The sequence below is a fragment of the Mycteria americana genome, chromosome 1, assembly GCF_035582795.1.
Source record: "Mycteria americana isolate JAX WOST 10 ecotype Jacksonville Zoo and Gardens chromosome 1, USCA_MyAme_1.0, whole genome shotgun sequence".
Classification (NCBI taxonomy): Eukaryota; Metazoa; Chordata; class Aves; order Ciconiiformes; family Ciconiidae; genus Mycteria; species Mycteria americana.
The window spans coordinates 527,160-542,600 of record NC_134365.1 but is presented as its reverse complement, the minus strand read 5'-3'; the positions used below and the strand labels follow the sequence as shown (position 1 = coordinate 542,600).

General features: G+C 50.5%; 1 protein-coding gene across 5 annotated transcripts in view; it reads right to left on the bottom strand.

Moving 5' to 3' along the window:
* SHANK3 (SH3 and multiple ankyrin repeat domains 3) overlaps positions 1-15,441 on the bottom strand; it is a 372,706-nt gene that overhangs the window by 53,398 nt on the left and 303,867 nt on the right. For all 5 annotated transcript variants that reach the window (XM_075506645.1, XM_075506615.1, XM_075506886.1 and 2 more), the window contains exon 17: positions 1,085-1,220. In XM_075506645.1, coding sequence (XP_075362760.1) covers positions 1,085-1,220 — 136 coding nt within the window. The remainder of the gene's footprint in view (positions 1-1,084; positions 1,221-15,441) is intronic.

The window sequence follows — 15,441 nt, the reverse complement described above, 5'->3', positions numbered from 1 at the left end:
ATGTGCCCCTGCCCTCCTCAGCCGGATGCCCCCACACTGAGGGCTGCCCTGCCCCGCTGGCCCTACCCCATCAGCCCCCCGCCAAGCTCCCCCCCAGGCCCCACCTCTGGCCGAGGGTCTCGGCTCTGCCCTCGGGGCCCGGGGATGACGGGGCGAAGGCCTGGAGCCTTCTGGGGCCCCACGGCCGCCTGCCCTCCCCTGAGCGAGGGCAAGTCCCACACACGGCTGGCAGCCGCAGGACTGCCCGTGCCCCCAGGAGCTCCCAGCCCATGGGGCAGTTCCCAGCCACGGCATTCCCGAGAGAGGACAGGCTCCACCCTGGCACCCCCCGCACTCCTATAGGCACCGTCCTCCACCCCGACACCCCCTGCACTCCTATAGGCACCGTCCTCCACCCCGACATCCCCGCATCCCCACAGGGACAGTTCACCCTGACAGCCCCACGCTTAGCAGGGGCACCTCCCCATCACACCCCCTCACACGGCGGGGCCGGTTCCCCACCACAACCCCCATGCCCCCGAAGCAGGGGCAGTTCCCCACCACGACCCCCTCCGGCAGCGGCGGTCTCTGCTCCCCAGCACAGCCTGCCGCTGGCACCATGGCTGCAGGCCCAGAAGCAGCTCTGCTCCCGAGGAGGAGCCGGCTCCAGCCTTCGCTGAGCACGCACGGCTCGGGTGTGAGAACCAAGCTGCCGGTGTCCTGCAGCCTGGCCGCGGACGGGACCTGCAGGAGGCCTGGCCGGCAGCTGCCGGCTGTGCCGGTCTTCCCCAGTGTCAGCAGCAGTGCTCTGCCGCAGCCCCTCCACCCGACCGCCGTCCCTGTCCCCCCTGCACTGCTCCCAGCCGCAGCTGCCGGGCGCCGGCACGTCCCGGTGTGGCAGCACAGCGTGTGCGGAGGTTTCTGTGCCGGGATGGACAGGTCTTCCCCTTGCGGTACCCTCCTTCCTCACCAGCTGCAGCTCGGCAGCCTCACGGCCGTCCGCCCATGTCGGGCTCCTCCCGGCAGACCCACGGGCTTCTGCACGTCTGCTCACATTTATGTGAAGCAACACCCTGCTCAGAGAACCACGGGACTCCACACCTACCCTTCTTCCGAACAACTTCTTCTGACTCTGGCTTGCGGCTGACGGAAACAACCTTCATCACCAGGTGGTTCCCCCCTTGCCGGATCAAGGAGACCACCTGCTTGTGCCCCACCTTCACCACGTTGACACCATTCACCTAGGACACAAACAGAAGAGAGCAGTGTAAAGGCTGGCTGTCGCAAAGAGAGCGGGCAGAGGGCAACACTGATGGATGTCAAGCCACAAAACCAGATGATTTTGCATCGCAGCATCTGTTTTTACAGCCTAGCACATTTCGTATTTAAGCTGTCCCTCTGGGATGTCACCTATCAGTGACCTCAACCTTCTGGAGACGCTGAGGAACCTGCAACAGGCCAGTGCAAAGCGGTGCACACCAGGGCTGCAGCCCGGCGGCAGGAGCTGGACCTCCCCCTGGGCCATCAAGGCAGATCACTAAAAGTGGGCATGTCCCAGTTCTGCCTGCGCACTGGGCAACCACAGGGGAGGCTCCTGGACCTGCAGGTCTCGAGCTGTGCCACAGGTCTGCAAGGGGCGCGGGAAGAGCAGAGGCACCCGTGCAGGGCGGCGTGCAGAGGGACTGTCCTGAACAGCTCAGCCGCCCAGTCCCCACCACCAGCAACCCGTGCTGTACAGACGGAGACGCTTATCTGCTCCCCTAGCTAGCGACACGCTGATCGACTCCTTCCAGGGGTCCACAGGGCACGTGCTGAAGCTCATTCCTGTTACCGTTTTTAGCGATAGCATAACCTATTAGTTTCTTGGACAACAAGCACTGGGCTGTGATGGCAGGCTAGGCAATCTCTAAGACACAAAACCAAGAAATAAACTGGAAAATGCAACCTTGGCTATCTAACAAGTAGCAAGGAACACCAGGGTCTCCATGGGGCATTAACAGAGGGACCCTCGCTTTGGGTAACTGAGGTTGAGGTGTAATGGGGACGAGGATGCCGCAGCTCAGATGCTTCACCGCTGGAAAGACGGGTTTCAACTTTTGCCGCTCAGTTACCCGCTTTGTAAAAGAACCAGACGTGTTTGCACGCTTTGGCACTCACTTTTGAAATGTGCTGCGTACTCCAGGACTCTGCTACTCTAGGTGTAAGATAACAACTGATGGCAAATAACAGAAAAGTGATTATCTGTGGGCAATCACTATAGAGGCACTTATGTTACTACTTACGTTAATATTTATGTTTCCAGAAGTGGAGCATTCAAAAGACGGGTAATGACAGGATTTAGGTTGTCCGTGCAACATTAATTTCATTACCCTAAGTTCAAGACGAGAAGCATTACAGCTAAGCTGTTGCATGCCACCGACTACAGGTCTCAAAGACACCAGGAGATGGAGAATTCTGCCCTTCCTCTGCAGGTTTGCTCCAAATATTTAGTAATTCCCACTGCTTAAAAAAACCCAAAGCATTCCTGTATTACTATCAAGAAATCCGTTTTCCGTCACAGGCTCTAGTGCTACCCTTCCTCACGCACAGTCCCGCCTCCCTCACTACCGGCACCGGCCCTGCGCCACAGCGATCACAAGCACGACGCACTGAAGTGCAGAACTGTCCTGGATGCTGGAAACTTCGGCATTTCAAGAACGTTTGGGGCTTATGTGTTTCAACTCCAGCTGGAGATGTTTCATCTTTAGGGTAGACTGAACTGTTGTTTAAATAATTAAGAGTATGCAGGTTATAACATTTGCAATACGTGAGCCATAGTGCCGTTTTCTATGCAAAAATGTAAAAAATATAAAACTGAAAAAAAGGGTTGAACTAAATTCTGAAACGGAATATCAACATTTGCTAAGATGCAAAGCTTTTGAAACCATAATTTATTTCCAATATTCAATTACTCAATTGATTCAATTTTGATTATAATTGATCCAATAATTATTCAATTTGCATGAAAACACACGTTTTCCTCAGAAAATTTGATTTCGATGAAATTACCAGCCTACTCTAGTTAAATCACCTCTTAATCTTTTTTTTGGACGAACTGGATGGAATGGATTGAACCTGGAGCACGGTTATCCTGTTTCCTCCTGATCCCAAACCACTTCGGCAGTTTGTCTTTGCAAGCCCTTTAGTCTTCCCCAGCACCGTCGCAGAGCAGAGCCCAGGGCTGCGCGGCACATCCCCGGCACCGCAGCCCGCGGGACCCTGCGCTTCTGTGATTTATGAGCCGTGATTTCGGGCCCATTTCTAGAGCGCGTATGAAATCACCGAGCAGCATCAGGTCTTGAGCCAGGTCCTGGAGAGACCCACTAGGCACCCCGGCCAGCGACGGCTCCTCGCTGACAGGTACCTGCCAGGACCCGTCATCTGGCAAATTAGTGAACCACTTCCCAGGCGCTCCGCTGGTTTGTACGCCGCGGCTTTTGTAATGGGGACGTTATACAGCGGTGAACAAAACCTATTACATCTTAAGTTACCTTTAACAAACAAATCTGACACCTCAAAGAATGAAATGAAATTTGTTTTGTGAGGTCTTCTGCTGGTAACTTTATTCTACTCTTTAACTCTTTATCAACTGCCTACAGTATCTGATTGTTTATTTTTGCCAGCAACTGATATCAGACCCACAGGTTTATAATGAACTGGATCATCCCCTTGCCCCTTCCGAACGCCAGCACTCTGCCACTCTCCTGGCACTGCCCCAGCATCATACAATTACACAACGCAAATACTGAACAATTACCACCTGGAAGATGCTTACAGCTCCAGTTAGTAACGGCTTGCAAAGCGCTTCATCATCTGCATGTGACACATGACCGTCACCCTGCTCCCTTCCAAATAAAGAACAGAACTACTGACAGAACATGCCTGTGCTTTCTGTTTCATTTTTAATCACCTGAACTTGTCCACCCAAATGGGCAGCAGTTCAGATTTTTTAGGTTGCTCGAATGCAGAGAAGCAGGAGTGGGAGGTTTTGGCCCTGCGGGCCGGAAAGGCAGGACCTGCTCCCTCTGCTCCATCCCGGCGCAGCACTGGCGGCACAAGCCAGGGTACGTGGTCTCCAGGGAGAGAGCACCGACTGCTGTGGCACTGCCCGGCAGAAGCATGACCCGAGCACCGCATCCTGTTGGTGTTCTGGGAGACTGTTGGCGTTTTTGCCGACAGTCAAGTAACAGATGGAAAATGTTGATTTTCAATTGATTATAACTTGGTGAGAGCCGGCATGAGGAAAAGCTACCAACGTGGTCAGACAGCTTTTTGCCCAACGTGTTTCAAACGTGCCCATAGATGGACAAAAGCCGTAAGAGGGCAGCTTAGCCTGTATTGTGCAACTTCATCCGCCGCTGGCACTCCTTGACTGCCCGGAGTGTGACAAAGCAGCAGCGGTGAGAGCAACACCGGCTTTACAAAGCATGCTAAGGGCCAGCCATGAAAGACAAGAAAAACATGATGCTGGCCAGTAAGTGCAGAGAGTCTCAGTGCCACGCTTGCCCGGGACTGCCGACTTGACCCTGTGACTCTCTGAAACACCCTTGGCCAGGAGGACGTCAACCCAAAGCCACAACCAAACTGGCCAGAAGCGTGCGGGTTGGGTTAGGTTACAAAGTCTGCACGCGCTGGAGTGCGAATGTGAGTAATTTGGCCTACGGGAAAAAATAACATCTCTGCTGCTGTTTAAAACAGAGGGAACAGCACATTAAAGGTCTTTCAGTGACAACCTCACAGTATCGGTCCCACTTTGCCAGGCCTTTTCTGTGAAACATGGAGTAAAACCATGCAGGTGCTCAAAACCCAGGACACTGCAGCTCCACCTGACCAGCAGGAACGGCGTCTTCCAGAAAGCAGATAAAAAAAGCAGTCAAGAGGCTAAAATAACACAGGAGGTCAAGAATGGATGTTATACAGTAAAGCTGACCGCAGGGGAGACTGGTCAGACAGTTGCTTGTACTATGCAAGAATGTTGGGGAAAAAAACCCAATTTCTGAAAAATTCAAAATCCTGATTCACCCCTGCTTCCTGGTGATGCCCAAGAAAATGAACTACAGAACTCTGCAACTGCACGCTTTGGCTGAACACTCATCCGAGCAAAGTTTCTCTAACAGTTGCTCTTGAAAAATTAAAAATACAAAGGGAAGAATGCATCTGATGATAAACAGGTTAGCTCACCGAGAAGATGGCATGAAGATTTTCAGTTCTTTTTCAGCTTCAAAGTTGCGCTGAGTCAATATGGCACGATAAACCGCGTGTACCGAGATCCCAGAGCCTGGCACCGAGGCTGGGTTTATAACCTCTAGGGAGGTGAGCTCTCTTCAGCGGTGAGCAAACCAGTGGCTGGAGAGGCTGTTTGCTGTTCCACAGTGGGGCGGGAGACCCAACACCAGCACCTGCAGCCTACCGACAGGCTGCCAGGGGAGGCCGCAACGGCCAGAGACCCCGGGCGTAAGGTGCCCGAGAGGGAACAGGGGCTGCGGTTCGACGATGCTGCTGATCCGCCGAACGGGGAGAGATCTCAGCCACGCCATCCCCCACCTTCAGCAGTAAGGAAACGTCAGAGCTGTGCTCTCAGGAGCACAATACCATCTCCCACAGGAGGAAGAAAAGCACTTAGACATAAAAAGAGGAGGCAGCAAAATGAACAAAGCAAACTGTTTCATCTCTCTGAGCAGACCCATGCACGGAGGATCCCTGTCACACAGACAGCCTGGGGCTGCCTGATGACATTAGAGCAACGCAGGGGAATTGCCTGAGACACACACACAAAAATCAGGTTTTGGTCCCAGTCTATGAAGTGCAGAGATGAGTCTTCAAGAAGACCGGCGGCTGGGAGTCCTGCCCATTGAATTAAGCACTCCAAGCGATTGCTGGCCCCCAAAGGGGGAGGTGTTGGAATGAGAAAGATCGGACAGGCAGTGGTGGAAACGTGACTGGTTTTGATCCAGCAATAAAGAAAAACTTCCAGTTTCTTGGACACAACTGCCTGAAGAGGATGCCCTGCTCTTGGAGATATGCTTTTGGCCTGGAAGGAGACAATAGATCAAGAGTCAAATCATGCAGAAAGTGTCTACAAAACACAAAAGAACATACATAGAAATGTGAAGACACTATGTCGAAGTCTGGGCATTATAAACTGCTGCAACTATCTTCTGAGTAGCCAAATGACGCATCCGTGCTGATGAGCTCCAGGAGGACTCCCAGACTGAGAGGGCATAAGGTGGCAGATGGGCCACCATGTAGATACATGCAAAGTAATGCTCCTAGGGAAGAGCCTCTGAACATGCTATACAATGCTGAACATGGCCCTGGTGGGTACAGCTCCAGAAGTCTCGGAGCTGATGCCGACAGCTCTCAAAAATCACGGGCTCTGTGCACAACAGCAGCCAAAAAAGCCAGTAAAATATACCAGGGAAGAGATGGAAAGCAAGGTGGGCAACGTCACGTGGGGCTATGCTGATCCTGCACATGCACACCTTCAGCGCTGTGTGCAGGTCTGGTTCAGCATCTCAAGGAGGAAGTGGTGGAGCTAGAGAAGGGCCAGAGAAGGGCAACTCAAATGGTCAAGGGGACGGAGCAACTGCCCTGCGAAGACAGACCGAGAAGGCTGGGACTCTCCAGTCTGGAGAAGAGAAGGCTCAGGGAGACGCGTGGCCAAGGCTTACAAAACCCCCCAAGGCAGTGGGTACAGTGAAGGCAGAGCTGCTGTTCACCAAATCCTGCAGCATTAGAAGGAGAGGGCTCTCAAGGAGACTAGTGGCAGACCAGATAAAACCGGGCAAAAGCAAGACTTCTTTATGCAGCAGGCAACAGTCGTCTGGAGCTGGCTGCCATGGGAGGCCGTGGAGGTGGACAGGACTGGCAGATTCAGGGAGAGATGAGATGAATTCCTGGAGAGCAGGTCCTTGCACAGATTGGAATGGGATGAACAGGGTCATTCCTGCTATAATGTCCCCAGCATGACGACATTGGATGCTGGAAGGCACAAGGGGAATGGACCACCCAAAACGGCCAGGCACCTGTGCTCTCCTTAAATTAGTAGCATCTTGTAATGCCACTGTCAAGGACAGGGAACTGGGCTAATGGACCATCAGTCTGGCCCAGTGGGACATTTCATACACTGCCTGATCCCTCCCAGCAAGCTGATAAGGATATGAAGCTTTAGTAGTCGTCACAGGAGATAATGTCCCGTTCTCCTGATCATGTCAGTAGCTTTTCTACGCTCCTGTTCCAGCCTGAATTCATCTTGAACACAGATTTCTAGGGCGGTGGATATTACTCCAGATGAGCTCTTATGTGACTTGAGTAATAGCACTAATACTTCCCCCCTTGTGACCGGCCAATGAACCCCTACAGCAGAAGAAAGCTCTGAAGAGACAGGCAAGGGCTACGTGCTCTTGACGCTCAGGGAAGAACGTAGGGAGTGACTGACCAGAGCTGTTGCAATGAAAGCTGAACCGATCTCAACGCCAAGGGGGCCAGGGACAGTCTTTGTTTTAGATCAAGTGGCTACAGCGGCTGAGTGGATCATCCAGCTGCGCCAGGTGAGTGGATCAACTGGCTGTACCAGCTGAGTGGGTCAACCAGCTCTGTAACGTCATCCTTGAATTAATGAGAAGAGCGCAGAAGTCTTCCTGAGTTAGCAAGACCAGAATGGGGAGAAGGACTGTGTAAGCGGATTAGCCCGACAGAGAATATAAAAACTGAACAACAAACAGAAAGAACTCAAAGACAGCAACGGGCTTGAGCTGGTGTCAACCCACTTATGCCTTTGAGGTGACTGGGGACAGCCAGTGTCGTGACGGTGAGCAGATTATAGAGACTGGTAACAAGAATCACATCTGTATGGTGATTCAGCTCTATACCGCATCTGCTATACTCTGCTAAGTGTAATTTATATTTGCACTTAATTTAAGTACATTGCTGCACCACTCCGCTAAATCAAAATCCTGTGTAATGTCAAATAACTTCAAATAAGTGACTTGGGTGTAAAACACTGAACCCACCACGTGTGGGATGTCTAAAAGCAGCTGGTCAGAGTACTGGGCTGTGACCTGGGTTCAGCACATCTGGCTATTCTAAAGCATGAGAAAACTTCCTCCTCAAGGAGATGCCACCTATGTGGAGACCAATGGTACATTTGTGCAGTCCCCGGCATGGCGCTAGCAGTGCTGGGACAAACAAAATGTTCCCAGCTAAAGTCAGGCTGCGGGAAAAAGAGAACAGAAAACTCTGTCCCTGTGCAAGGAAGGAATCCTTTAATGCTGATTGGTATCCAAAGCTATGACAATGCAGTGCTTGACTTTGAAGGAGGATAAAGGTACCATCCCTGCAGCTTCAGCAAGCATGCTGTGGTCCATTCTGGACACTTCATTACCCAAATGATGTTAACCAGTGAGAAGCAGCTTTGAGAAATGCACAGTATTATCAGAAAATTAGAAGGGCTGAGTTCTGAGGGAAGTCTGAAAGAACCAGGCATTATGTGGTATCTGTCCGTACCTTCATTATGCGGTATCTGTCTGTACACAAGAAGCCTGAGCTGGCAATGAATCACCTGAATCATGCACGTTCCCAGGAATAAGAAGTTACTTAGAGGAATGTAAGCTCTGAAGCCTGAAATAAGTTTGTCCTGCTCCAGAGCTCCGTTATGGACATCTACCAGAAGAACAACAGGTCCATCAGTCAGGATATGCACAGACCACTACGCAAAACTCAGGGGCTTTGGGGGTAAATCTTCACCAACAGGAGCAAACCCGTACGTCACTCCAGAGAGTGGAGCTCTCTGGATTTCTGATTGCCAGCTTCACCCTTTCAGCATCTCAAAGCACTCAAACTGGAGAAAGGCTGCAAGATTATCCAGATCCCAAGATGCTCCTTCCGAGAACCTGAGCTCTAAACTCTCTTTCCCACCTCTCTCAGGCAATCCCATTCTCTGGGCATAGGACGTACTGGTGCAGAAATGCTTGAAATGGGATTTCACTAAAATCCATGACTGTGGTTATCCAGGGGATCTTCTGTACATGCACTGAGATCTGCAATGAGCTGTCTCCCTCCAAGCCGGGCGATGGAATTAAATACCCACACACCAGAGCTATTGCCCTCATCAGCCCTGCTTCAATATGCTGAGCAAGATGGACTCCTTAAGCCTCAAACCTTTTTTCAGCTCGTGAATCACTCTGCGGCCCTTTTAGAATTCCACTCAGTAAGGCCAGATTCATCCTGCGGTGCGAATGTCTGACTTGCACAAAGTGATGTTTTAGCGGTCTTCCAAAGCTGCAACCAGAATATGCGAGTTCACATAACTCTGGAAGTTTGTCCTTTACATATACAAAATCTCTCTGCCACATCCTACGCAATCAACTAACATTAACACAATTATCTTGGAGAAACCCATGCCCTTTGCTGAATTACATTTTGCCAGGGTAATTTCATATCCTGTAACCTACATTCTTTGCTTGCAGAGACGTCACCTTGCACAGGCTGCTGGAACATGGCTGCTTCATCAGGAAAGCCAGATCATTCCGCAGCAGTTACTTCACTGTCAGCCATTCCCCGGTGTTTGTGACACCTGCAATCCTACAGCCATGGGGCTTTGTCACTATTTTGAATCACTGATAGAAGTGCTGAGCTGCGCGGATCAAAAATCGTAAAGAAGCCTTGCTGGTGATGGCCCCACACGCTGGTACCTGCCCCTCAGCAGCTGCTTTCTGAAATGTGCCCCTGCGTGACTTTGCAATGCTTCTACGCCACGTTCGTCCCGTTAATTCCATTTACTGTAAGGTTATTTATACACAAGTCACATGGTTATTAAGGAAGGCAAAACATACCGTGTAAACACAGCCCTCACTTTAACCAGTCCTATGATCCTGTCAAGAAAAGAGAGCAGGTTTGCTTCCACCTTCCATGGAACCACGCTGTATGATATTAATTGCATTTTCATTCTCTAATACTTTGTTGATTGTGCTCCAAATTAATTGTTTCATTATTTTACCCAGCATTGATGCTGAGCTAAACAAGCTACAGTTTCCCAAATCACCTATTTTATACCCTCAGAATATTAGAATAGCAACAGCCCTCTACCAACTCTTTGAAATTTCATAGATTAGCAAGATTTTGAGGTATTACCATCAGTGGCTCAGACAACTCCTCAGCTAGGCTCTTTTAGACACTTGGGTATATGTTATTCAAGCCTGTTAATTTGAGTATGTTTATTTTTAGCAAATACTATCTCACTTTCTCCTTGGTTACAGCTGGGAAACTTTCTGTTCCAAGCACATCATATGGATAGATACATCCTCCTGATTTGTTCCAAACTCAGAACAGAACATTTCTGCCTTTTTTTTTTGCACCAGAATATACAATTTTGTCATTTACATATAGAAATGGATTTCTACCAGACTTTTTTTTTCTTCTAATGGTCTAAAATTTCTTATTATCTTTACGTATTGGCCTTTGATATTTCCTTTGGCTCCCCTTATCAACCTCCTACACATTTTAGCTCAAATTAACCACATTTCCTTCTCCCTTACTTGCTAACCTTTCCAGTAAGAAGGGGATACATGTGTCTGTAAGTAATATTTAACTGCTCCTTCATTATCTCACTGAAGTGGGTGATGTCTTGCCCAGCAGATTTTTCCCCCCTGATTTTTGGACTGCATTTAGCAGCATGTCCTCAAATAACCCTCAGATTTTGTTAATTATGTAAAATTTATGTTCCCAAATATCAAAATCTGAGGTTCAGAAAAATGGCACTCTTTCCTCCCCAGGAGACACGCACAGCTGCTGGCATGCTCTGCACGTGACAAGCACGGCCAGAGCCCGACCGCCAGATCTGCTGCTACACCTGCACATTTTTATTGGAGCCATCAATTCTTTTTTTTAATCTGTCAAATGAAATTAATACTCGATTACATTATCTCACAGCAACGATATTTCACTAGAGGCAGAAGAGACATTCAGCAAATGTTCCCCTCTGGAACTAACCTCTGCCGTAGCAGGTTTCCCCTTACCCGTAAGGGAAGGTGACTGGTGGGGTCTCTTCAGTACCAGCACAGACACCGCCCCAGAAACCTTCGCGCTGCCCTACGCACCCCGCTGTTTTGGCAGTGAGATCCCAGGTCGATAGGTAATTGCAATTTTCTTTTCTTCTAACAATGCTCTTGTATGACTGTATCATGCAGAGCTAAGCAATGAAAATATCCACAAGTTTATATCCATATTTGTATTTACTGTCCATAAGTCCTGTGCGTATACGCACACATGCACAATGTACGTATAAAATGGAAGTGCACATACAAAGGCTCTTGTCTACATCACTAGTTACAGGCTCCTCAAGGGAAAAAATCAAGGATCTAAAATCTGCCAGGCTCAGAGGAAGATACAAGGCTAGACACTACAGACTGTGCTCTTGAATCCTGGTCAGTTAAAGTAGGGTTTTCAAAACCCCATGCCCCGATAGGTCTAATCTAGTCCTAAACTGTGGCACTTTCACAGCCTGGCGCTGTCCTGCTGACTCCAGCGAGCCGGGCGAGCACTAACTGCGTCCCGGTGTGATTGTCTGCATGTACTTTGTTCTGGTGCTGGGCACGGAGGGGCAGACCCCCGACACCCTCTGCAGCAGCTACCGGATTGAAATCCCACTTCGTTCAAAGGTATCCCAGTGAAGCCCATTGCTGAACTCTGCATGACTGCCTAAATCTGTGCAGTTTGAAACCTCCCCTCAAGCAAAACCACATCTTTGTGCTACTGCGTTTCATCCAGCTACGTGACACTGTAACAGCCACAGCCACTTCCCCTGCCTTCTACAGATTACCTACCATAAGCAGAGCGTCTTCGAGATGCACTGCCCGCAAGCACTTTCGAACTCTGGCTGAGTGCACATCCCAGGGCTCAGGCACAGACACCTTGCCTTAGCAGTGCCTGCAGGATTTGGGACCCAGGCTGTCTGAATGCGGTAGGAAAGGGTAAAGCCCACCTACTCCTATTGTTCTGCCAAACCTTTCCGTTCCGAGTGAAAGAGCCCAGAAGACATCGTGACCGTGTGCTGGATGCCAAATTCCTAGGAACGTGTGAGCAGTTACCTTCTTTTCTCCTTCAATTCACTTACCCATGTGCATCCTCACTCAACAGTTCATGCCACCCAGCACCGCCAAAGTGAAGAGGTGACAAGAGCAGACAGTCCCTACCCGGGGAGGTGCCAGCACTGCTCTCCCCAGCCCTGTGTCTCACCTGGAGGTCGCAGCACCGGCAATGACGTTAAGGGTGGTATGCACTGAACTCAGGAATGGAGACGCTTCCCAAAGGCAGCCTGGAGGACACCTGAGCCCTACTGAAATGTGCCTGGAGAGCTGCTGGCACCACCTCAGCTACCAAAGTCTTGCCCTGCGCTGCTCTCCAGTAAGACAGTCTCTGCACTCGGGTACTGCCTTCTCAGACACCTCTGCTGCAGAATGCTAGAGGTGCTGGGGTCTTCCTAACAGATTTTGTCAAATGGATAAAGAAGAACAAAATGCATTTAAAATGGAGAAAGCTTTTCCTTGGAAGAACGACACTTGGGAAAGAAGCCAGATACAATTCAGAGGCCACCTTGGCTAACAACCTTCAGTGGTTCTGACAGGTGACTTTGTGCTGGCAAAAAGTGAAGAACCGTATTAGGGCTTTTGCTCTCTACCCTAGCTCACATTATTGTCACGGGAAAGGCTCCACCAGACATGGGACAAAGACACCACGTGCCAGCCAGCACTACTCTCCTGGAAGGTTTGCTGCCTGCCCCAGGGCCTGGATTGGTGGTGTTGTGGAAGGATGTTGGGACTCCTCTGCCCCGCTGACTGCTACCCCTTGTGGCTCATCCAGGTGGGTGACAGTGATGCATCCAGGAAAAACACTGAGGAGCCCAAAGGCGACTGCAGGGCTTTGGGGTGAAGGGCGATGGAGACACAGCAAGAGTGTTCCAGCTATGTTCTCAGCACAGTCTGTCCCCAAAAACTCTTCTGGCTGAAGGAAATACCCACTGTGGAGTGCGCATGTCTGCCAGACTGATGCCTGGCTGTGCAGCTGATGCTGCCAGCTACCATTCAGCTTTCTTCATCCTGGTGCCTCACTGGAAGATGATGGAAGACTACCAGGAAGAGAAAGACCCTGTGTAACTACAAGAGGGAAGAACACCTTTGAGACCACGCTTGTTGCTGTGGAGAGAAGGGTTTTAAACTAAGGTCATCAGAGAACGGGGACCTAAGCCCAGAGATAAGACAGGAAGGTATGGAGGAGGTATGCCAGTAAAGGTCCACAGGGCAACATTCATTTTCTTGTCCAGAGCACCGGGCGTTCGGAGGCTTTCCTCAGGTTCACAGAGCGTGGACAGCAAACACGAAGAACTGCATGTCCTGCTGCGGTCACAGGGCTATGATGTGGTCAGACTCAGAGACTTGGGACAGCATGCGTTGATCAGGACGTGCCTACAGGCTGTTCAGGATGGACAGGCAGGGAAGGGAGGTGTCTCCACATGACGGAGCTCCCAACCGCACAGAGCTGCAGTGTGGGAGCACAGACGCCTCCTGGGAGCCTCCAGATCTAGGCTAGGAGCAGGAGGGACGCTGGGTCTGTTACCACCGCCCGAGAGGAGGTGGTGGGTGAGGTTGTCCATAAACAGCTAGTGGACGTCTTGCAAGCCCTCATCCTCTCTGGGATTTCGACTGTCCAGACATCTGCTGGGAAGGTAACGGAACATCACTGGCCAGGGAATCCAGGAGGCTCCCAGACCGCTGGTGACAATTTCCTAACACAAACACCGGAGAGGGCTGCTAGAGGTGACCTTCTGCTTGACTTGCTGCTCACCAAGAGGGAAAAACTGGTGGTGAATGTGGTCACAGGGCAGCAGCAACTGCGAGATGGCTGCGTTGAGCATCCGTAGGAAGGCTTGAAAGGTGAGTAGCAGAGCTAGGATCCTGAGGTTCAGGACAGACTTCAGCTTCCTCAGAAGCAGCCCAAAGAGAAGGGGGTGCTGGTTTTCCAAGACAAAATTTTGAGATCTCAGGAACAACCCACCAACCCTGTTGTTTCGGAAGACTGGGTATTTTTGCAGAAGGCTTGCTTGATAAGGTAGCAAGCTTCTTAATGACCTAAAATGCAAAGAGCACATGCAAGAAGGAGAAACAGTGACAGGCACCAAAACAATAAAAACATTGCTCAAGCACTAGGGACAATATCAGGAAGGCCAAAGCCCAGCTGGAGCAAAGACGATCAAAAGACATTAAGCAGAACAAGGACATCTTGTAGTGGTACACTGGCACCAAAAGGAAGTTCAGGGAAAATGCGAGTCTGCTGATGAAAAATCAGCCATGGACACTACAGACATGACCAAAGTGCGTAACTTCGCTTTATGTCTCAGTGTTCATGGACGAAGAGTGCTCCCAGGCCTTGGAGTGTAGTGGACAATATAAGACAGGCAGTGAGTAGTGGGGAAGCAACAGGTTAGGGACTTCTAAGAAGAGCTGCGCATCCAGGTCCACAGGCCCAGTGGGATTCAGCACAGGGGGCTGAGGGAGCTGCTGAAGCGATCGCAAAGCTGCTGTCTATTCCCTAGGGGAAATAGGGGTGATTTGGAAAGTTCCTGCAACTGGTCCCGAATGTGACACCTTTGAGAAGGGAAGGAGTCAGCCCTTCCTCAGCCCTGTTAGGGCCACGGAGCACGTCCTCTTCATGCACAAACATTTGAAGGACAAGAAGGCAAACAGGAACAGTCAATATGGATTTCCCAACAGCAAACTGTGCTTAACCAATATAACACGACTGTTTTCTGTGGGCAAGGGGAGTGGTGGACGTGACATACCATGACTCTAGCAAGGCTTCTGACACCGCCTCCCACAGCATTCTCATTTGGAAAACGGAGGAGCTATGGACCAGACGCATGGACAGCTAGGTGGGCTGAGAATTGAGTGGACCGTTGCGTGAAAAGGTAGCGATTAATGACCGGTCAGCTGGCGATGAGCAGAGTGCTCTAGGGGCCAGGCCAGTGGCCCATCTTGTTCAACACCCTCATCAACAACACAGATGACACAGAGGACACCCTCGGTAAAAGTACAGATGATATTAAACTAGGGGGAGCGTCTGACATAGTCAAATGCAGAGCTTCAAACCAGAGGGGCCTTGGGAAATTTGAGGACTGAGCTTACAGAAACCTCATGAAGTTCAACAATGGGAAGAAGAAAGGTGTGCACCTGGGGTGGAGCAACCCACCGCATTGGTCCAGGCTCAGGAGAGACTGCCTGAGTAGCAGCTCTGTTCAAGAGGCTGAAAAGGGGTTTACAATGATTGCCAGGCTGAGTATGAGCCCGTAACGGACTCTCACAGAGAATAAGGCAAGCTGCATATGGGGCTACGTAACAAGCAGCCTGGGCAGCAGATCGAGGGAAGTTATTG